The 23,587-nt window shown below is 40.4% G+C and overlaps 1 protein-coding gene across 5 annotated transcripts in view; it reads right to left on the minus strand.

Moving 5' to 3' along the window:
- smarca2 (SWI/SNF related BAF chromatin remodeling complex subunit ATPase 2) overlaps positions 1–23,587 on the minus strand; it is a 55,225-nt gene that overhangs the window by 19,214 nt on the left and 12,424 nt on the right. For all 5 annotated transcript variants that reach the window (XM_075467294.1, XM_075467295.1, XM_075467290.1 and 2 more), the window contains 14 exons: positions 23,276–23,333; positions 22,887–22,984; positions 22,340–22,487; positions 12,113–12,276; positions 10,575–10,641; positions 10,340–10,450; positions 8,273–8,515; positions 7,178–7,291; positions 5,597–5,701; positions 5,197–5,283; positions 4,916–4,962; positions 1,691–1,857; positions 1,137–1,300; positions 13–240 (listed from right to left, as the gene is read on the minus strand). In XM_075467294.1, coding sequence (XP_075323409.1) covers positions 13–240; positions 1,137–1,300; positions 1,691–1,857; positions 4,916–4,962; positions 5,197–5,283; positions 5,597–5,701; positions 7,178–7,291; positions 8,273–8,515; positions 10,340–10,450; positions 10,575–10,641; positions 12,113–12,276; positions 22,340–22,487; positions 22,887–22,984; positions 23,276–23,333 — 1,801 coding nt within the window. The remainder of the gene's footprint in view (positions 1–12; positions 241–1,136; positions 1,301–1,690; positions 1,858–4,915; positions 4,963–5,196; positions 5,284–5,596; positions 5,702–7,177; positions 7,292–8,272; positions 8,516–10,339; positions 10,451–10,574; positions 10,642–12,112; positions 12,277–22,339; positions 22,488–22,886; positions 22,985–23,275; positions 23,334–23,587) is intronic.

Raw genomic sequence — 23,587 nt, forward strand, 5'->3', positions numbered from 1 at the left:
CATCTTACAAACCTCATTCTGCTCCTCGTGCTCTAAAATGGCCTGAAGGAAAGCCCGCCGCTCGTGGCTTGATGACTTCTGGTCAAACATGCCGGCCTGGATGACCTTCTGATCCACATTCAGTTTGTATTTGGCAGCAGCCAAGATCTTTTCCTCCACACTGTTGACGGAGCAGAGACGGAGCACACGCACCTCATTCTGCTGACCGATGCGGTGAGCCCGATCCTGAGCCTGAAGGTCCTATAGTCAGCAGATCGAAAAGAAATGCTCCGCATGAATCGAGATTAAAAAGGGAACATATGTGCGCATATGTACCAAAAACAAAGTCCAAAGTAAACATCTTTAAACTTAAAAATACCAGAGAACGGCAATTTTCTGAAATCCTGAGGTTTTTTTTTTTAGTTGGAAAGTATAGTTTGGCCAGTTCAGTTAAATATTAACTCAGGAAATTAAATCAAAGTCAACAGGGAGCCATGATCACTGTACAGTTTAACACCACGTTCCTTCGCTTTTCATTGCGTTTAGTCTTGTTTGTGGAAGCTGAAAAAGTGAAGGCAAAGACTAAAAAGAAAACAGCATGCAATGGATATACATTTCCAATTCAACAGGTGGTCTGACTGCCGTCTGAACAGAACTGAGCACGAGGGGCAGCCACAGACACCCAACATCCCTGTGGCAGTAGGGACTAAAGGGTTTTTATTCCAAATTTCAGCTGTTTGAGGTAACTATGACTCCTGCTGGGGGATTCTCAAAAAATGCATGTATGTATAGTCTGCTGTGATACAACAGATTCAGTGAAAATGTGGTATTATTTATCCATTTACTCCATAATTTGCCACCCTAGCCAAGAACATCTGTAAATACAATAAAATGACCTGTTTTGAGAGAGAACAAGCTGCTTTAGAGCGCACAAAAATAGAAAAAAAAAAAAAAAAAAAAATCAAACCCAAGCTGACTAGTTAACACTCAGTTTATCCTAAAAGCAGTAAATATCCCCGCGCATCTGCCCATCTGAAGCTATATTTTGTGGATTTGATCAAAACAAATGTCAACACTACTGTATCACAATATATTTATCACTTATACGAGCACTGTCCTTACAGGTCAGAAATAGGAAAATGAAGTGATGGATGTACCTGGTGGGGGTTCCAGTCGCTGTCAAAGATGACGACGGTGTCGGCAGCCTGCAGGTTGAGACCCAGGCCACCTGCTCTGGTACTGAGGAGGAAGATGAAGAACTGAGATCCTTCCTCATTAAATTTCTTCAACAGAGCAGCTCTGTCCTCAGACTTGGTGCTCCCTGAAACATAAAATCTTCTGTGAACAGCTCATACTATAGAATGCAGTTTAGAAGTAACTTAATAGTTTTACAGTGTCTGTTATGTAAAAAAAAAAAAACAAAAAAAACAACAAAGTAAACAAACCTCATTTTCAAAACCATTTCATTTATATATATATATATATATATATATATATATATATATATATATATATATATATATATATATATATATATTTATTTATTATGAAACTCTTCTCAGATTAGCCAGGAATAAAAGCTATCATTGGGCTTATTTGCTGGAACTGAACAGTTGTTCCAGAACGGAGCTGCTTTCTCCACATGTGATCAGAAAGCCCTTTAATGATAAATCACAATCATCCTCAAACCGGTATGTTTGGATGATCTTACCATCGAGGCGTAAATACTGAAAGTTGCGATAGCCGAAGTAGTCCTCCATGATTGTCATGAGTGAGGTCATCTGGCAGAACAGAAGGACTCTGTGGTTGGTGGCGTGCAGCTTCGGCAGGATGCGATCGAGGAGCTCAAACTTTCCAGAAGCTCGATACAATTCGTGCCTAAGTGGAAGCAGTGACATTTAAAATGAATCATAAATTCTCATTGACAAGGGTGATAATCTGCGGTTAAACAGCCCGAAGTGGCAGACACCATCCTGAAATGTTTATTCAGCAGAAGTTCTGGGAGCTGTAGCTCTTTATATATTATTTCTGTGGAAGCTGGTAGCAACACAATAGAAAAATATAATAAAAAGCCAGCTATTAAGGCTATGTTTGTATGTATGGTGAGCAAAACATCCCTTCATGTCGTCTTGCATCTCCTGTGAACTTTACAACACAGAAATATCACGAGCAAAGGCTAATTTAATAGTTACGGTAATCTTTTTTACGCAGGAGAAAATGTCATGTGTTCATAAACATGTTTTTCTTTAAGTTGATTTTACAGACTTTTGATGTCCACCTGTGACTTGAAAACATATAAAACACTACTACTAACTAATAATAATAATAAATGACCAAATACATAAAATAAATAAATAAATGAATAAAAAACAGCATTACACTGACTAACTGAGTATAACTGTCTGATGCAAAAGTAATTCAGTGTAACGATCCACAATGTAGCGTTCGCTCCAACTTCAGTTAAACTTGTGAGGTTTAAATAGTTTTAGATGAAACAAAGACAGTGAACCCCAAGGAACTGTACCATTTTAGGCCTGATGAAGGCCATGCAGAGGATAATAGTCGACCACCTCCACCTGCTACTTAAGGCTCTAGCATGGTTGCTGCATCTGCTCGCGCGAGCGGTGTTGATGACGTCACGAGTTCGTGCCCGCCATATATAGTGGCGCAAGTCGTTGCGCCAGTAGTTGCAATTTTCTCCGTCACAAAGGTGGCGCTGCTACGTGAAGATTAGTGCTACTCTACAACCACGAAAGTGGAGAAGAAAACAATAAAGAGCAGGAATACTGTCATTAATGATACTGCTGCAGTATTCGGATCATTTTAATTTTTTAATTCAGTTAAAAGAGGTGAAGGTTTGAAGCCCCCGGCATCAACAGAGTCTCTGCCCTCTTCTTTGCCTTCACGTATCTGTCCCGTAGCTTCTTCCACACATTCTTACAGAGCTCTCCCTCTTTCCCCAAAGTTCTGCCCATCTCTGTGCAGCAGTTTTGGGAGTTTACGTGCTCCCTGTGCTGTTTCACTGCAGTTTCGTACAGCTGCCTGAACAAACGCACTTCCTGACTGAGCCTGGTCTCACAACGGTCCATCCGGTTTTTCGTTGGTGGTGGCGCCGCCAAGTTACAAAAATCGACTGGTGCACGACAATGCGCTGCGCCGTCTTTTCAAGGGAAGCGCCAGGCCTGATACATCATTTTGACGTCACGGTCCGCCACCGCCGTGACAGACGCGTCAACCATGCTAGCACCTTCAGGAGGAAGCCTCGACTGCTCAGGGGGAAGCTGGAGAGAGACCATGACTTGGCTGTCTGAACCATGGACGACCAGTGCCAGTACTGTGCCAGCTCTGAGCAGCTTGTTCAGCAACAGACTTTTAGTCCCACAGTGTGGGAAGGAAGGCTACCACAGGTCATTCTTACCAGCAGCTGTCAGCCCATAATGCCACATGAGCACACTCACTCATCACTGTTACTTACTACATCGCCTTCCTCTTACCATGTTCATATGTTGTACATATTATTTTACAACATGTACATACCTTCTTGCGTTTGTTCATCTATTTTTTTATATATATATATATATATATTGTTATATATATATTCCTTCATCACAGAGCTCTGTAATGTGCAATTTTCTTACTCATGGGATAATAAAGGTTATATTCTATATAACCTTTACTATAGTTATAATAATATTATTATAAGTTATAGTTATTCTATTCTAAAATTCTCTCTTCTGGTGTCCGAGCTGACAATTCACCGACTACTCATAAGGACTTCACAAAACTCCACCTCAAAAACAACAAAATATCCCTTTGATGTCATCACCATGAAACTAGATGTCTGTAACTCATTAAGCAATTCATCTGAAGTAATTGTGACAAGCATTTAACTCTGCAGGCAGCTTTTACACTGAGACACCAGCAAAGGAAACGGGGGCATATTTTTAGAAACTTCTGCACGTAGAAAAAAAAACCTTCCATTTGTGACGTTTCAGTGCGAGACCTTCATCAGGCAAACAATTTCTAGGGCCATCTTAAATAGGAAATGGTAATACGTGTACAAGCAATCACATTCTCTGAAGGTCTCAGACAGGAGTAAATGTTACAAATAATTGAAATTCAAAGTGTTCTCATATCTATTATCTGCGGTTCTGCCTTTGCCCCTGTGTTTTTTTCATTTCCTTGCATAATCATTCTCACACAAATAAATGATGAGTTCTGACATGAGGTCTTGTGCCTATGCGGTAGATAAGAGTCAATTTCTGAAACACCGAAGCAGGAAAAAATAAGCGATTAAACTGTTTTGTGAATACTCTAACCCAGAGTGCAAAAACATTTCTTACATTTCCATAAACTTTAGAAACAGAGGTCGAACTTAATGTCTTATATCAACATAATAAAAAAATAAGTATTTATTTTGTTTTTGTAACCTTATGTTTTTCAGATGTGAATTACAGTTTAGGGCAAAAAGTGTTAAATGATAGCACTGTTTCAAAGAATATACATTAAGGCAATGTGATAACCCTTATCAGGAGCTCCATATACAATATTTTCTAGATATAAAATGTAACATATTAATTAATGGGTTCTGGCTCTCTAATTTGTTGCTGTAGATGTGTTTATGTACAAAAAACATCTCAATGTTAACTTTAAGTGTTTGTATGGGCCTGAAGTAGGAGCCGTTGTATCAACGGTGACCACATAAAACGCTGCAAATGAATGGAAAAGATGTTTCCAGTGACGTTATAATTGTTGACACATATCTGCCATTAAGAAACACTTTACGATCCAAGAAAGTGAAAAAAGTTTCCCCTGGCTTTCCCCTCACTCTGACACTTCACTCACAAATGAAACCGATAGTGGAGCAGAATTCTTTCAGATCCAATAATCTGTACAGCTGGAAGATACAAACTCACAAGTGTGGTGCATTATTTACCCGTTGATGATGCCATTCGGATACCCCAAGTGCTCAGCAAACGATTCCTGTATCAGAAAACATTTTTTAGTAAAAGTAACGAAAGGATTTAAGCACTGGGAACAGATTTTAAAACAAGCTCCCGAGGGCTAATTATTGTGAAAACCCTTCAAAAAGAGCTCTTTCAGGTGATGTTTATGAATAAAAAGCTGTACATTTGTAAAATGAGACAACCCTGGACAACTAGATACCAATACTAAATATCAATGAGTTGCATAAATTAGTTGTCAGCCGGCACACACCTCAATGTGCGGGAACATGTATGGATGGTTGCAGATCTTCTTCAGCTGCATGATGGTGTTCATTAGAGTCTTGGCACCTCCTTTACCCTGGAGAGATGATATAGTTTCACATCAAAACCGTGTTTCTTAGCAGATATAACAAAATATTTGCCTCAAGGACCAAAATACAACCCTAGAAAACTAAATAGCACTGCACTAGAATTACATTATCACTTTTATTTTGCAACACTATGTCCATTTCATTTCAAAAGCAATTATTTAAGTTAATAAAAAGAAGAAAAAGTAAGATGAAAAGAAACATTCAAGCTCAATCACCACAGTCCCGGCCTCAGCTTGACACATACCGATAAAACAAAGCAAAGACTCCCAGCGAGGCCTCAGATGCCCCAGTGATATTTACCTTCTTGTCTTTCTCTGAGCCGTCTGTTAGGAGGATGCCTTTCTGCATGTGGCGGTACAGAACCTTCTGTATAGCAGACATGTCGCACTTTACGACATACTCCACCTGCATGAATGACAAGAGAAAAACAAAGTTCAGCGGCATGGTTGCGTCTTTCTGAGAGTGACTTTGTGCCGACACCGTACTTAATATCACAGACTCTGCTTTGAGATAATAGGGAAACAAAAACAAAGGCGTTCTCTAAAGTTGCAGCAAAGGTGGGAACCTTATCAAGCTTATTAAGACACTTGCTGCATATTATTTCACTCCAGTCACATAAAAAGACTAAACAATAATTAATTCATATCGGTTTTACAGATAATGTCATCTATATGAGGAAGTGTACACTATTTTCTCATAACTGCAAAACCATGATCTCGTCATTGATCTTAATTAACACCAACAGCTGAAAGGTTGCTCTTTTCAGCTGTTGCAGATGGACAGCTTCAAGTTTTCTCTGAGGGAGGAAAGTAACATTGAAGGTTGGCAAAGACTGCACCATTTGAAGAGTGGGTGTAGTGTGTGATATACAGACGTATGGCTATTATCCCACAGTTTGATTGAAATCATAGTTCTGTAGAGCTCGGTGATAAGGATTTCACATTTCCAGTCGATCCGCTGATGGAACAAACATCGAGAGTCCCCGAACACAAACAAATGTGACAGCAGCCTTTGTGTTTGGACATCATATCAAAACACACAGCCGTTTGTCCCCCGAAGAGGATTGCTCACCCCACCTCTCTCTGTCTTTTACAAACAGGCCGCACACACTCGTGCTACAACCCCTCTATATGCACAGATAGAAAGAAGAAATATATATGTGTTAGAGCAAAGCTTGCTGAGTTACATTGTTGCTATCTGGATGCTTCTGTTGCAACATTTGAGCCTTTTAAATAACATTTTCTCAAAAAAGCACTCGGGGAAAAAATATAACAAATTTAGTTGCCTGTTCCTGCTGGAGGCAGCAAGAAGGAAGAGTTTGTGCCGTAGTGGGTGCGCTTCAAATATGAATAGGGAAAAATATGGAGCTTTTACAACAAGTACCACAGGCTTAACTGGAGTCTAAAGAGCAAGTGTCACAGCCTGGCAGTTAAATATGAAGGCATTATGTTGTTTATAGGATTATGTGTAATGTAAATAAAATTGTAAATAAATGTGAATAGAGCTAAAAAATACTGTGTTACACACACACACATATATATACTGAGAGCAACATCAATTCATATTGAGATCAAGATCAAACTCAGTCAATATTTTTTGTCATATCGTGCAGCTCTACACAGACGGTTCATCCAATCACCTTCATCCAATTCAAACTGTTCCATTCTCCAAACAGTTTCCAACTACCACTTCCAAAATAAGTGCAACAATCATTTTACGTGGTCAAATAAAATGAAAAATGTATAAAACTGTTCTGAAGATGCCGGTACTGGATTATAGGAGTGCAGAGGTTATTTCAATCAAACAACAATGCAGATTTTGCAAACTTTGGAAATACCAATATCCCACTTTAAATCAAACAAAGTGAAGCTTCAATCTCACCTTCTCGGGCAGCTGAGACTCCACTTCTTTCTTCAGTCGGCGAAGCAGGAAAGGGCGGAGAACTTTATGCAAACGGCGAATAATCAGGATGGTCTCCTCTTCATTGAGGTCAACCTGAACAAATCAGAGGTTATACGTGAAGATGGCACCTCAAAGGCCGGTATGTTCTGCAGCTGATAAGCTGAGCTAAGAGCAGCTTCTCTTTCCTTTTTTTAGAGACAATTTAAGGCTTCGGAATAATTTCTACTTTGCCTGCAAACTAAACAATTACAGCCAAACCTGAAACAAACAGAGCAAACCTCCAAAGCAGCTCAAATGTTTGTCTCACTTATGGTGAAGACACCTGCTAATAAAGCAGTCGAATTTGAGATGATCCGTTCTTCAGCTGCTTAAACTTGTCTGAAAATGTAGGCATTTGTTTCCAGCACGTCGCATTTCTGTGTGTCCTCCAACTCAAGGTAAAGAGAACAAACAGCTTACCCTGGTAGCATCTTTGGGGAAATGGGCTGTGCGATTTATAAATTTATATTAAAAAAATAAGAATTAAATTACATTTATTAATTAAAAATGTCAGAAAAGACTTTACCGCATTAAACTAGGGGATAGAAAGTATGACCCCATGGGAAATTATAAGTTTAAGTAAGTTTAATTATAGCTGCAGTACACAAGGCAGTGAAGTGAAGTTTGTCTGAGCTGTGGTCATAATAAGCAGCAACATAGACACTTTCTACAGGGCTGAGGTGTGCAACAAAACCTCGACTAAAAAGATATTAGGAGCCAAAATAACAGAAACAGAAAGAAAGTGAATGTAAATGTGAGTACACAACCAACCAGTAATGATCTGGTCCTAACTGGGGAAACTTTGAGGCATAAAATATTATTCAGCTAATGGCCACTGAAGTGGGCAGGCAGGAAAACAGAAAGCCCCTGCAGTCAAAATGCGATAAATTAAACGATATCAAAGAAAAACTAGTTGGTCTGCTTTTTGGTATTCATTACAAACAAGCCACACAAATAAGACCAGAGCATCTATAATGAAAATCATCTAATTAAGCACATTTGCAAAGACTAGCTGACAAAGATAAAAGTAGCTACCCGCTCTCCTGTCATGGCGAACGGAGCGTTGAACCACTGCTCGAAGGTGCTGCAGCTCTTGAAGATGGTAGGCAGAAGGAAGTTGAGCAGGGCCCACAGCTCAGGCAGCTTGTTCTGCAGCGGGGTACCGGTGAGGAGGAGGCGGCGGGGAGCCACATAGTGGGTGTTCAGCACCTGGGTCAACTTACAGTGGTGGTTCTTCATGCGATGACCCTCATCTACAATCATGTACTTCCAGCGAATCTGTAAGTGGATAAAAACCCAATAAACCCCATGGGACAATTAGCATTTTAAAGATCTTGGATTATATAAACAGCAACTGTTAAAAAAAGAAGATTTGCATTTATTTTATTTTTTTTTCCTCGTCTGTATCCTAAGGTTACAAAACCACTCTGAATACAAATGAGAGACTTCATACTGTTTATGTTTATGGTGTTCATTTAGACAGGATTAAGTCTTTCTTCTTTAGATAAATTGAATGGATCTCAGAGGCGTGTCCTTCCCCTGTTTTCATGCATATTTTTAGTGAACAGATGAGGGGGAAAAAAACGTGGTTGTGCTGGAGAAGTTGATGTATGGATAAAAGAAAAATTAAACAACACATGATGCATGCTGATGATTTCTTTTCTTTTTTTTTTACACTGAACAGCGAAACGAACAATCCTCCCTTGAGAGCAGCTTCAGGAGTTACAGTCTCCAGAATCCTTCATCTGCATTGTCAAGGCAACATCATCAATAACAGGACTATCTGCAGCCTAAAGAAAAAAGTTCCTTTCATATACAGCGCCGTTTCACATTGCTGACTCACAGCTGAAGCGAAACTTAATATTTATATAAATAAATAAATAAATAAATAAATAATTTTCCAAAGAAAGCATCCACCACAAAAAAAAAACTGTATCTAAATCTGAAATCATTCTCCTGGGAAAGGATTACAGATTCAAATGGCCTGTCTTCTGCACAAAGTCCATGTCTATGCATGAGCACGAACATCCTTCCTTTGGCGATTGCTTTGAATAGTTGTGTGGATTATTCATTCATATTCACAAAAACATCTGGTGCACTCACAGCCAACACACACAGCGGGAGTGTATAAGATTAGACTGAATTGCTCAACCTCTAACTGCACGACTTAAGTCCTCAATGAAGCTTCGGCTCGACTGACAAGATAAAAAAATATTAGTAGTAATTTAGTGGTGGGTTGGGAGGGGGCACGAGCATTGATGCTTGGTTAAAACTGCAAATACATCTTAAAGATGAAAAGCTTTTCTATTGTTCTATTGACATATGATAATAATAATGCAGAACAATGCAAGGTTCCAGCTACATTATTGTTGGCTCTCAAGCATCTTTTGAAGTCTAACAGTTTTCTTGTTTTTAATTATTTTTTTTTTTATTGATGTTGTTTGAAACGAGAGAAAAAAAGTCTTGAAAAAATTGAATGAATAAGTAAAAATACTTCAAAACAAAAACAAACTGCAGTGGGCCAAGAGACGCCGACACTCGGCTGAGGATGGATCGAAGTCAAAAAGGGGAGTCAAAATTTAAGAACTCAGTTTCAAACCATGAGGTTGTTCTTTGTCAAAGGGATGAAGGCAGGATTCCTGTGTACAACCACCACCGTCAAGCACAGAAAGGATTTACTTCAGACAAAAGTGAAGATCTTTACAAACTCTCAGAAATAACAAGCCAACATGGATATCACTCCAAAACGATAACCTAGAGCACTCCACTACACTGTGCAAAAACTACTCAGAGAAGAAAGACAAAGACGGGTTGACTGAAAAGTTCAAATCGCACCACCTTGAAATGCACAGGAATACCTTCGGAATGCATGCGGAAAGAACCCAGCAAGCTAACTAGAAAAAAAACTCACCGCCATGATGGTAAAAGTGTGCAGAGCTGTTATTCAAGTCAAATTTAGAGGAGTCAAAAGATCTAACATGTAGACTTACAAAACTGATAGAAAGCCAAACCAGGTGTGTGTGAAGGCAAAATGTGGCAATACAGAGCAATAAGTCAGACAGTGTATCACACTTAAGAGGACAGAGCTTTAAAGTCTTTCACCTTGGCCAGTATGTGCTTGTCCTTGATGATGTATTCATAGGTAGTCAGCAGAACGTTAAACTTCCCACTGCGGAGCTGAGGCACGAGGCCACGGCGTAAAGCAGGAGTGCCCTTAAAAGGGAGACGCAAAGAAAAAAACAACCTCCAGTCACAATCAGCAAAAACAAATTAATTCAGAACATCTGAAATGAAACGGGCAAAAGAAGAAGAAGAAAAAAAAACAGACATTAAATACCTTGTAGGCTATTTTTACCACAGAAGGCGCCCACTTGTCAAGCTCATAGACCCAGTTAGACAAAGTCCTGCAGAAGAAAAGCGTAAAAAAACAAAAAGAAAAATAAGAAGCTATTACTCAAGCAAGAGGTCTTCTAAGAGAAGTTTACAGCAGTAACAGACACTCTTGTAAGACGGGAGCTTTAATTATTTGGTGAAGTACAACTTCAGAACTTCTATAAGCTAACATATGAAGAGGAGAGAGCTACTTGAGAAATCATTCATCAGGAGGTAAATGACTTACTGAAGTGTCTTTAATCAAGATTCAGACGTAAAATATGGCACAAACACCAGAGGAAAGAACTCTTGCTGTGCTGAAGTGCACTATTCTTCCAAGGGGTCAGTGCACTACAGTCACAATAAGATACTTTATTCAAATCTGTGCCGCGCCCCCAAATGCGGATCAACAAAAAGTTGAAAATATGGCATTCTCCACACTAACGAGTGTTTAATGAGTGGCCTTGAGCTCAGAATTAAGCCTCTGCTGTGCAGTTTGACTTCAAAAAGATGCACTCCCTACTCACTGCTGAAAACAAAAACCATTGATTCATTATAATCTCACACCCAGTTATACTTAAAAGGAAAAGTATTTTGATTAAATGTGTAATTAGAGGACATGTTTTTTCTTAATGTGCGAGTGCTGAGGGTGCTTTTATCTTCCATTTTTTTTTTTTTACAGAATCAGACAAAATAGCTTTCAATTTTAGACACCAAACAGCTGCACCCCGACTCAGCATGGAGACAAGGTCTCCTGCCAATTTCAAGTGAAAGCCTGACGAGTTGTGCCTGCAGGTGTTTGAGCAATCTGAGGGTATAAATGGTGACAAACATAATCACAATCCAATTATGTGAATTTGAATGAATGGATGCCTTCAAATGGCTTTATAGGAACAGGAAATTTCTTAGGAAAGCCAAATAAACTATTCAAATAAAAAGCGTAATGTCTTTTCAGATCAATTACTTCTTCATTTCAGATATTTCTAAAGCAGCTTTATTCTTTTTTTATTCTTCTTTTTTACATACATGTGAGCATATGAAAGAATTTCCTCTTTTCGTCTTTTACATTGTGGGTGGACTGCATCATGTAACAGCCTTCTTGAAAAGAGAAACCATTTAGTAGGCAGACTCTATAATTTGTGAGTACTTGTTGTGACTAACTGTATAATTTTTCAAGTGCACAAATGTGCTTACAATTAGGACGTGCTATGGAGCAGGTTTGGGTTATTTGGCTCAACATTGCCGGTAATTAAAAGAGAGTGACATTCAAAATTAAATCCAACAAAAAGGTGGAATCGCTCAATCAGTGTAGGGACTTAGGACTCTCCAACTCTCCATTAAAGCCCTTGTGATTTAAGTTAGTAAGGTCGGGTTATTTTAATCTAAAATTATCACTGAAAGCAATTTTGACAACTGCACACTGGTCCCTTGTGATGAACATTTTAGCATGCCCTGACACCACGCTACAAGAGATAGGACAGATGCCAGGTGTGGAGTACTGACGAGAGGGGGACAATGATGAGATAGGGGCCGTTGAGCCTCTTGAGTTCCATCAGGTAAGTGATGAGGGCGATGGTTTGGATGGTTTTGCCAAGGCCCATTTCATCAGCCAGAATGCCATTCAGATTATTGTTGTACAAGGACACCATCCACTCCAAACCCTGGACCTGAAAACATAGAGAAACAAAGGCAAAACCTGAGCTTTGCTTGAGCTGTTTGTATGATAGAAAACAACATCTATGTCACCATCTGTGCAAACCAATCAGCAAAAGACAGTGTGGCGAAACAGAAAAGGACAGGAGGGCACAGGCAACAGAGGAGGAAATTACAGAGTGCATGTGGCTCATCTACATCTCTGTCAGCGGAGTTAGTTCCAGGGAAAATGCCGGCTGCAGTCAATCTAACTTTAAACTAATTTTTTTCTCTTGACAATTCAGGTATGTTAAACAGATTTGGGACCTTAAGACAAGAGATCCAATTATTGTACAGCTGAAATCTCTGCAACGGAGCAGCACCATGTCTCATTCAAAACCAAGCAAACAATAAATCAAAACGGCAAACTTAACTGCACCCTGTTGTGAGTTCCCTTTCTGTTAGTCATTCTGTATGGCATAGCAATCCATCACAATGAAGCATAATCACACTGGAGCAGAGGGTGGTTGTACCATTAAAACGTAAACACAAAAGAAGAGAAATGTTGTTTTAAGCCTGAAATTCCCTGAACATCTATTTGCTCTGCAATAGATGGGTTTGATCACACCCTCCCTGCCTAAGAGCAAGTCAAACTCAGCTAAGAGCAAGTCAGAGGCACAAACATATTTCGAAATGTGAACCAACAAGGAAAGAGGGAGCTGCTGTTTGTTCCAAAGATCTTTAATAAGATCCGAGAGTCTCGACACACTATAATAATAGGTGCCGACATCACAAAGAGGAAAGGCTAAAGTAACATGGGTCTGAATGCCTCTAATAATGAACATTAAGACGTGTAGGGCTGTAACTGTCATTTTCCTTATCGAATATTTCACATTTTTGATGCAACAGTTGGATGAAGCAAAACAATCTCATGTTTGTTTGGCTCCACTTTAATGTGGTCAGCGCTCTGTTTTTTCAGTGGATTACCGTCTACCTGGAACTCTTCATTCGTGTACTTTTGTTGTTCCAACAACAAATCAATCTAACTTTTTAATTTTGTAAAATCCTACTCGAAAGTACACTTTAAGTGTGGTGTTCAGCAGTGCTTTGGAATCAGATACGCCTGTAAATGTGCGATTCTCTGAGCCAAACTGGACTTAAGCAAGCCATCTGCATGAAAAACTGTTTTTATAAACTGATTAATCAGTTTCTGAATGGATTTATTCTATTGTTAGCACTTGTTGTTTACAATCTGCTGCTGTTTGAAAGGAAATAAAAAAGCATTTAACAGCATCTTTGCAGCCTCTTCAACATTTAAACAAATTCACTGGACAGCTGTACATGTGCACGGCTCACACAGAGATTTGTTTTTATGACAAATGACCAAATTCTCTAGAGTCACTTTAACAAGATGGAAAAAATAATAAAAACAAGTGTACAAAAATATTATAAACAGAATTAGAGTTTAACCTCACAACGATATGAAAATTAATTAAGGATGCACGATATTGGATTTTTGGCCGATATCAGATGGCCCGATGTTGGAAATCACTTGCAACTCGGCTAAGGCTACGTCAGAAAAATACTGGGGACCATGTAGTGAGGTTCTACGTAGTCCAGAGATCTACAGAATCCAATGTCTTCAATGAATGAAAACGGCTGCTTCTCCAGAGCAATACACTCCTTTTGCCCTCTGTATTTCCCGGCTTTATCCAAGGCTTGGAGAAGAGACTGTGGGTGAGGTTTTGTTCCGCTGTCGTTTCTCGTTTTCCTTCCTTGCCGCCACAAATTCATTGTAACGGTCGGGATGGCGGTTCTTGAGATGGTTAATTAAGTTTGTAGTGTTGAAAGACTTAGTTTTGGCTCCTCCTCACATCAACAATGCAGAGCAGTCATTGCAAATAGCAGTTTTGCTTTAAAAAACTTTTTGAACCTCAACCTCTCTCCTGCCGGAGGTCATGCGTCATACCGCCGCGCTGCAGGCATCATCCTCACAGGCTCATCACAAAAAACAGCACCTGTTACTTTATCCAGTTAATCATACTGGTAGAATGGCCGATAGTTCATTTTAAAGCCAATATTGGCCGATACCGATAACGTACCGATAATATGGCGCATCTCCAAAATTAATTTCATGAACCTCAGCGATCTTGTGTTCATCAGTTTGTTGATGCGCATAAAACATGCTTCTTTGATTAAAAGTTTTTGTTTTGTTTGAGGTTTTTGCTTTTTTGAAATTGTAGATCTGATCGGATGATCGTGCCCGTTACTCACATGACTCATCACAAAGACTGTCTACTGTTTCTGCTTCTAGAAAATAAAAGTGGCCAAGATAAGTTGACGTGAGCCAATGATCGCAACGTATCCAGCTGAAAAGAATTATCGAGGAGGCTGGAACAATTATTTTTCTCCTATTAATGGCCAAGGCCACCAGGTTGCCTTTTGTTTTCATTGCTCATGAAGCGGCGCATATTGACACACAGTTAATGTGAAGCCAAGACTGGGAGAAGGATAGCAAGAACAAGTAGAAAGCCATGTTTGCTCAATGCAAACTTCTTAGTGGTAGTACACACACAGAACAGATGTGACACTATATTAACAATAAGAAACTGGAAACACTTTCCAAAGGCTTGACAAATAGTTTGGGGAAGAAAAAAAAAACTGGGAAATGGCTCTAAAGAAACAAAACAGTGGCACAGGGTTTGAATCCCATTCCCGCCTATCTTAGCTCTTTTATTTCTCCCCCTACCCGAACCAGGGTTTGCATCCCCACCCCGCTGTGACTGGTGTGCAGTTGGTGAGAGGCTGAGGTAGCTTGTGGCAGTAAAAAGATGGTTGTTGTGGTGTGAGGAGCAGATCTATATAGGGAGTATAGGGAATTACTCACCGAGTCTGGTCCTTTATTTATTTATTTATTTATTTATTTTTTCGTAAGCACAAGTTTCTTGTGTTTACCTTGAATAGGGATGGCTCAGGTAATCCTGAAACATCCCATAGTTAAGCTGCTATAGGCCTAGACTGCTGGGGGGCCTCATCTGTCACACCTTTCCTCACTTTACTCTCTTTATGTATATGTGATATTATTGTGGTCATTAACTTCGTCTGAAACTCCAGAAGACTCAGGTGGAGGCCTCAACAATCACCTGGATTAATGACTACCTGACAAACAGACCACAGTTTGTCAGACTGAAGAATTGTGTGTCTAACCAGGTGATCAGCAGCACAGGAGCACCACAGGGGACTGTACTCTCACCATTCCTTTTCACTCTGTACACTTCAGACTTCCAGTACAAGTCAGACTCCTGTCATCTACAGAAATATTCAGATGACTCTGCAGTTGTCGGGTGTATCAGAGATGGACAAGAAGCTGAGTACAGAGAGCTGGTGCACCGCTTTGTGGCATGGTGTGGGAACAATCATCTCATCTTGAATGTTAACAAAACAAAGGAGATGATTGTAGATTTCAGGAGAAACAGGGTCAGATCAAACCCTGTTTCCATCATGAGAGAAGAAGTGGAGGTGGTTGAGGAATATAAATACCTTGGTGTTCATGTGGACAACAGACTGGACTGGAGACACAACAGTGAAGCCATCTACAAGAAAGGACAGAGCAGACTGTACTTCTTGAGGAAGCTAAGGTCCTTCAAGGTTTGCAACAAGATGTTGCAGATCTTCTACAAGTCTGTTGTTGAGAGCGTCATTTCCTCTTGCGTCATCTGTTGGGGCAGCAGCATCAGAACCAGGGACCTAAAAAGACTCAACAACCTGATAAAGAAGGCTGGTTCTGTTCTGGGGACGACTGTGGAACCTCTGGAGACAATAATGCAAAGAAGGATTTTGCATAAAATCAAGAGAATTATGGACAACCCTGAACATCCTCTCCATGAGACTGTTATTGGAAAACAGAGTCTCTTCAGTCAAAGGCTTCTTCAGTTTGGATGCAAAACGGACCGCTACAGGAAATCTTTCCTGCCCACAGCCATCAGCATCTATAATAACTCCTTGATTTAATTGAGCTACATCAACATTTAATTTCCCTCTGGGATAAATAAAGTATTTTTGAATTTGAATTTTGAACTCGTGTTTCCCTGTTCCAACAGATATCCTTTGAATGGTGTTACAGTGCCGCCGCCGCCGCCCCCTCCTCCCCCCCTTTCTGTCTTCTCAAACCCCAGCTGGTCGAGGCGGATGGCCACCCTTCCTGAGTCTGGTTCTGCTAGAGGTTTCTTCCTGTTAAAAGGGAGTCGTTTCTCTCCACAGTCGCCTCAGGCACGCCGCTCAGGCACGCCGCTCAGGCACGCCGCTCAGGCACGCCGCTCAGGCACGCCGCTCAGGCACGCCGCTCAGGCACGCCGCTCAGGCCGGGAGATTGGACCGAAAAACAAAAAGTTTTCAGCGTAATCTGTTGGTTTTCTTAGCTAGGAAATTGTTTTTGAATTGGCTCTATATGAACGAATTGGATTATTTTATGAATTATGATTATTATTAATTAATTGAATTCCAATTGGCTTGAATTGGACTTACTATCTAAGTGCCTTGAGATGACATTTGTTGTATTTGGCGCTATATAAATAAAAATGAATTGGAAAAAAAAAAAAAAAGAAGAATTGAATTGATGTTCTCTACCTTAAAAGTTTAGCTTAAATTACTGCCCGCTATTTTATAGATGGAAACAGGACCAATTTCCATTCGTTTAAGGCTTTTCAATCCATTCACATTTGCAGGAAATTTGCAATGGAATACATCCATTATAGTCACCTGTGTTTTGTTTTGTTGAATAGCTGACATTTTGATTGGTGACATTAATGACAAAGCAACGCTCACAAGTTTAGAAAAAAAGGCTTCAGAATGCTTTTTTGCTGTCATCGTGTTCTTTGAAAAATTGAAGCTTCAAAAATAACAAATAGGGGGGTAACTGAAAATGTAAATGAACTGAGAGGTTGTTTGACAGAAACATACATCTTGAAAGTAGAATTATAGCCTCCGTGTTTATGCTTTTTTCCACTCAGACCTGTTACAGTCTGATACTACATGAATTATTCATGTGATATACATAACATTGCATAAGTAAATGTCTAAAAAAATTAAAAATAAGGAAATCAATACACAATATTGTTGCCCAAAATGGCTGATGCTTATAGAATCCAGACTTGTATATGATAGAAAATAATCCCTCAAATATATATGTGGATGTAAAGAAGCTACAAACACACACACGGCCATGTAGCGTAAAGGATCCATGTGGCTAACCACAGGTTCAAAGAGGGCAACAAAGATCAACTTTAACCACTAAATGTGCAGATATCTTTTGTCACTCATTTCAGAAAGTGAAACTCGTATAAAATATAGATTAATTACACAGAGTGAAATATTTCAAGCCTTTGCTTTTCTTGTAATTTTGAAGACACACCCTAATCAGCTAATTAACTCAGAACACCTGCAAAGGTTTCCAGAGCCTTTAAACGATCTCTCAGTTTGGGTCAGTAGGCTACCCAATCATGGGGAAGAAGGGCGAGCCACAAAAGGTCACTGCTAAAGAAGCTGGTTGTTCACACAAGTGCTGTATCCAAGCATATTCATAGAAAGTTGAGTGGAAGGAAAAAGTGTGGTAGGAAAAGCTGGCCTGGCAACAGAGATGACCACAGCTTTGAGAGGATTGTCAAGCAAAATCCATCCAAGAATTTGGGGGAGCTTCATAAGGAGTGGACTGAGGCTGGAGTCAGCGCATCAAGAGCCACTACGCACAGCCGAATCTTAGACACTGGGCTACAAATGTCGCATTCCTCGTGTCAAGCCACTCCTGAACCAGAGACGACGTCAGAAGGGTCTTACCTGGGCTAAGGAGGAAAAGAACTGGGCTTGCTCACTGGTCTAAAGTCCTCTTTTTAAATGAAAGTAAATTTTGCATTTGGAAATCAAGGTGCCAGAGTCTGGAGGAAAAGTGCAGAGGCACAGAATCCACGTTGCTTAAAGTCCAGTGTGAAGTTTCCACAACCAGCGATTTAGGGTGCCCTGTCATCTGCTGGTGTTGGTCCACTGTGTTTTCTGAAGTCCAGTCAACGCAGCCATCTTCCAGGAAACTTTAGAGCACTTCATGCTTCCGCTGACAAGCTTTGTGGAGATGCGGATTTCATTTTCCAGCAGGACTCGGCACCTGCCCACACTGCCAAAGGTACCAAAAGCTGATTCAGTGACCACTGTGTTACTGTGCTTGATTGGCCAGCAAACTCGCCTGACCTGAACCCCATAAAATATTAAGAGGAAGACGAGAGAAACCAGATCAAACAATGCAGATGACCTGAAGGCCGCTATCAAAGCAATAATAAGCAATTCATGCAAAAGGAGGCACTAAGTAAGTGTTTAGTGCATAGATATTAGGACTGTCAAAATTGCTCAAAAATTAGGTTTGTATTCCCTCTAAAAAAAAAAATACATCTATATTAGTGCATTATGTCAATGACGCGCATATGCATCTGGGGTACAGACGTGGCTCTTTAGTTGGAGTTTCATATATTATGCTATGCTCATTTGGGTGCACATTTTCAAGTTGTAACCTCAAGTTGCTGGTGGTCGAATGATAAGCTAACTGTAGCTTACATAGCTTGCATACGACTTTGTCTCTAGGCTCCACATTTTTTCCACCAACCGCCCAAAATCCGAAGTATTTCCAGACAGGGCTTTTCATATTTTTGGGGGTTAAAATCACTTTCTCTGCGCCTGCAGTCGAGTTGGGCTCCGAACTTTCTGCCACCTTCACGTAAGTGAATTTTCTGCAGTGACGCTGTGCCAGACAGTGCGACTCATAGACATATCTTTATAATATCTATGGTGCGACCCCTGTGAGCTGTCCCTGACCCCGTCATGCAGTGCGGCAACTCGCAAAGCAGACAGCCGCGCGGAGATGTGTTTTTCCACATTCGAATATTAATTTTCACTTCTTAATGTCTGTTTTTAAAACCTATTCCAATATATATTCGAATTTAGGATATTCTTTGACAGCTCTAATAGAAATAAGCATACTTTTCTGAAGACCTGACATTTCTGTTTAAAATATCCCTTTTTTTATTCATCTTATGCAATACTCTTATTTTCTGAGGCCCTGAAGTTTGGGTTTTTATTATCTGTAAGCCATAATCATCAAAATTACAATAAATAAAGGCTTGAACTATTTCACTCGGTGTTATGAATCTATATAACGAGTTTCACTTTCTGAAATGGGTGACAAAAAAATATTGAACCTTTTCACAATATTCAAATTTTCTGAGCTGCACTTGTAGATTATGATGGAACAGAACAGTTGGCCTTCTGGATACAAAATGTTTTTTAGTTCTCTCCTCAGAAAAATTCAATTTTGTTAAATCATACCCTTGAAAAAAGAGAACATGTTTTTGACAAAGCAGCAACCTTGAGCATAAAATTCTTATTAGTTTGTTCGTTGGTCCAAATCAATTTTTTTAAATGTGATCCGCCAGGTGGCTTTCACAGAGCCAATTAAAAAAACAAAAAATAGCACAGGTTTGCTGACTGTCCTTTATAAATAAAAGTGTGGATGTGTGCGGTTAACAGCAAAGATCTGGATTGGTTCCAAAGTTTGTGTTTTAGCCACAAACAGGCAGCTGGAAGCATGGCAAGATGGAGTCTGTCGTGACTGAGAATTCAGCTGCTTCACTGGGCAGCGTGCGTCATCCGTGCAGAGAGAAACTAAATTCTACAATAGTATTTATATTCACATTGCACACAGAAGCATTTTTTCCCTCACATTCACATCAGTGTCAGCTGCTCTTGTCCTTTCTGTCACTCACTGAATAGACTGTGTTTAAGTAAGCGGCCGTATATATAAAAGTCAAATTAGCTTCCCCTGCATTCAGACCACACTCTCTCTCTTCTCTGGTCTTTGTGGTAATTCACAAACACAAGGTCTACCTCCCCTTGTGAGTGCAGCAGGGAGCAGCTGAGGCCATCTTCCACACAAAGCATCGGAGGTTTGTTCGAAAGTTGTCATTTCAATACTTTTGTGAGTTAAATAAAGAAAAAAATAGATGAGCGGCCTGTCCAAGTTATTTTCTATAGCCCCGTTTCCACTATACAGTCGGTTCAGAACGGTTCGCTTATTTCAGTGTTTCCACAACCACGAAAGCGTACCGGTCCCATGGAACCCGTTACCATATTTGTAACCCTTCTGCTCTAGCACACAGGACCGGTTCCCTTGGGGAGGAGCTAGGGGTGCGCGATCTGACGATATAAAATCGTGACTGGCGAGGAAGAGTGGAGAATCGTAGGCGATCTACCAAATTAGAGAAACCGTATAGATCGCCTTTGCCAATCAGCGCAATGATTTTTTTTTTTTTTAATGCTGGTTCCCGCCGATGCGGCAGACGTAGGGCGTCCTTAACCTAACCGACCAATCATAGCGAACTGTGCGTCGTGACACTTTCTTACACGCCTCCATATTGTGTTTGTAAAAACTTAGAAAACGCATGGACAGCCATGGCTGAAAGCCAAGCCGACGAGCTGGTGAAGACGAGGAAATCCACCTCTGTAATTTGGAATTGGTTCGGGTTTTCTTCTACCCTAACCCACTGCTGCTGGTCCACATCAGGAATGGGAACAGCAGCAGCGGCACCATCCACAGCACATCCATAGCGGCGCACGGGAGAAACTCACGGCCAGCAGCAGCACTCTCGGGTCGGATGAGGAAACCGCTAGCTCGTAAGCTAACTACGGTGCAAGAGAAAAGGGATGCACCGCGACCGTGACAAACATTACACAGTTGAAAAGTATTCCTTTAGGGCGATCTGGTGATGGCAGTGCGTGACTGTGGCTGCAGTAAATGAACATGCAGCGTTGCTCATCTGTTGCTAAATGGCATCATGAGGTGGAGTCAAGTCGTCATCAGTGGTTCGTTTTTCTATTTCCGGTTGCTTCACTCTCACTGTGTCAGATTTCATCAATTAGATCATTATTTTTCATCTTGACTTGGGTTACAGTTGAATTACAATGTGTTGATTGCCAAATTCTTTCTTTTACTCCTTAGCTCTTCTGTGGTTCAGCATGTCGACTTAACTCTACTGTAATTGGTCTTTTTTTTTTTTTTTTTTGGACGGAAGATCGTGATAAAAAAATCGAAATCGTGATTTTATGCAAAAAAAAATCGTGATACATTTTTTCCATATCGCCCACCCCTAGGAGGAACCAAAGCATCAATGGGAATTATCGTTGCCTTTCAGGATGCAACAATAATAATAATAGATCGGTTTTATATAGCGCTTTTCATAATACTCAAAGCCATTTCCAGTGAATGAAACAACAACAAATTCCCTAAAGTTCTGCCAATCTCCGTCAACGAGTTCTGGGAGTTGACGTGGTCACTGTGTTGTTTCAGTGCAGTGTCGTACAGGTGCTGTACCGCACTTCTTCGCCGATTCTGGATTCAAATTGGTCAATCCTGTTTGTCGTTCTCCGTGAAAATTTTGACTTGTGCATGACTACACGCCAACCAAAAAATTTAATTAAATTAAATAAAAAAAAAATTAAAAAAATAAATAAATAAAAAAAAAATCAGACAAGGGGAAAAGTTCGGAAGGCTCGTCTCCTTCAGCCATCATTCAGCCTGCAGAGCTGCCTGCTTGTCTTTCACAGAAAGCAGAGGTGCGCGGGGCACTACGCTGAAGCTGGACGCGGCGTGAGGGACCTCCACTTTCTGACGAGACGCCACAAAAAAACCGCTCATACCGCAGGCACGGTATGACAGAAAATTTTAGTGGTTTTGAATCCTTGACTTTTTAATACCGTGGTATACCTTGAAACCGGTAACCGGCCCATGCCTAGTCTGGAGGGCTGAGGAGGTGCGGGCTTCGGCACGCACTCCGCCCACCCCTGAGGGTCCCCTTTGTACAGTGGGAACGCAAAGCTGACCCCAAAGCGACCCGACCCGTACCGTACTGACAGTGGAAACGAGGCTTATGTGTCGGAAACAGTTAAGTTGTGTCATCCATGTATTGTAAGGCAAAGAGTCTTGAAAGGTGTGTGTGTGTGTGTGTGTGTGTGTGTGTGTGTGTGTGTGTGTGTGTGTGTGTGTGTGTGTGTGTGTGTGTGTACCTGGTAGTGTTTGAGCATGCCATTGATCAGCAGTGAGGACTGCTTCTCCACCCTCTCAATGACAGCATGGGCCACACCATAATAAGACTGGGTGCTGATTTGCCCAGTGGGAACACTGTACTCATCATCCACATCTTGCTTGGCAGACCTGAATGCGTGTGATTCACAAATGGAACAGAGTATTTGAAACTGTCCTTACCCCCAACTGAACAGCACTGTCTTTCAAATTGATTTTAATGATCCTTTAAATCCTTGGCTGGGTTTGATGTCTGGAGCTCAGCTGGAACACAGCTTGAGCTCCTAATTCCTTCTGGAAGTCTAGATTTAATACGAATGTTTTTTTTTTTTCTCTCCTTTTATTCAAACATTAGAAGCCTGCTGGGAAAATTAGAGGAACATTTTTTATTCTGAATATCTAATATTCTCCCACATGCTGTAAAATCATCCAGCAAAAAGCACAAAAATACCTGTTCCTGATTCACCTTGATGTCTCTAACTGATACAAAGTAAATGTGAGTTAGTGGGATAATGGAAAATATCACAATACTCAATGATATTCTTGGCAGCCTTCCCGTGGACTTCATCTCCATTTGCGTCAATTATCTTCTTCTCCTCCGTCTCAGCCTTGGCCACCTCGTCTTCCTCCTTATAAAGGCAAAGTTAAATAATAACAAATAAATGAGAGCATACTACATACCAATAACATCGCAGACATAATACAAGACAAGTACTGATGGTGATAAAACTGAGTAGAAGGTGTACAGCTACAGCCCCCTGGTGGACCTATGTTTTTACATGCAGAGTTGATCACACTGAGATGTGAAATAAATTCCATTTAATAGGATTTGATTGATTTGGAAAATTATAGGATAGTTAGGACGACTGAAAATCATTAAGTGGGAAAGTTTTATTATTTTAATTGAGAAAGTGACTGACCTCCTCCTCAAACTCTGATCCGCTCTCCTCGCTGTCTGACCGCGGGGCAACTTCGTACCTGTTTTTAAAAGAAGGCCAGAGAAACACAAAGCCCAGAAGTTGAAACAAAAAAAAAAAAAAAGGAAACACCTGACAGATCGGGGTTAAAGGAAGTTCCAGGTTACGTTTCATTAGTTTCAAAAGTGGAGACAGCCAAGAATTCCCTGCAGACAATCCTGTTCTAATGGCTGTTATTGTGACGGCTTGGGAAGAGTGATCATTTTCTTGTGTACTTTAGATTTTGGCTTGCACAAACGAAGGATCTGCTTGTTT

The sequence above is a fragment of the Odontesthes bonariensis genome, chromosome 6 (genome assembly GCF_027942865.1).
Source record: "Odontesthes bonariensis isolate fOdoBon6 chromosome 6, fOdoBon6.hap1, whole genome shotgun sequence".
Lineage (NCBI taxonomy): Eukaryota > Metazoa > Chordata > Actinopteri > Atheriniformes > Atherinopsidae > Odontesthes > Odontesthes bonariensis.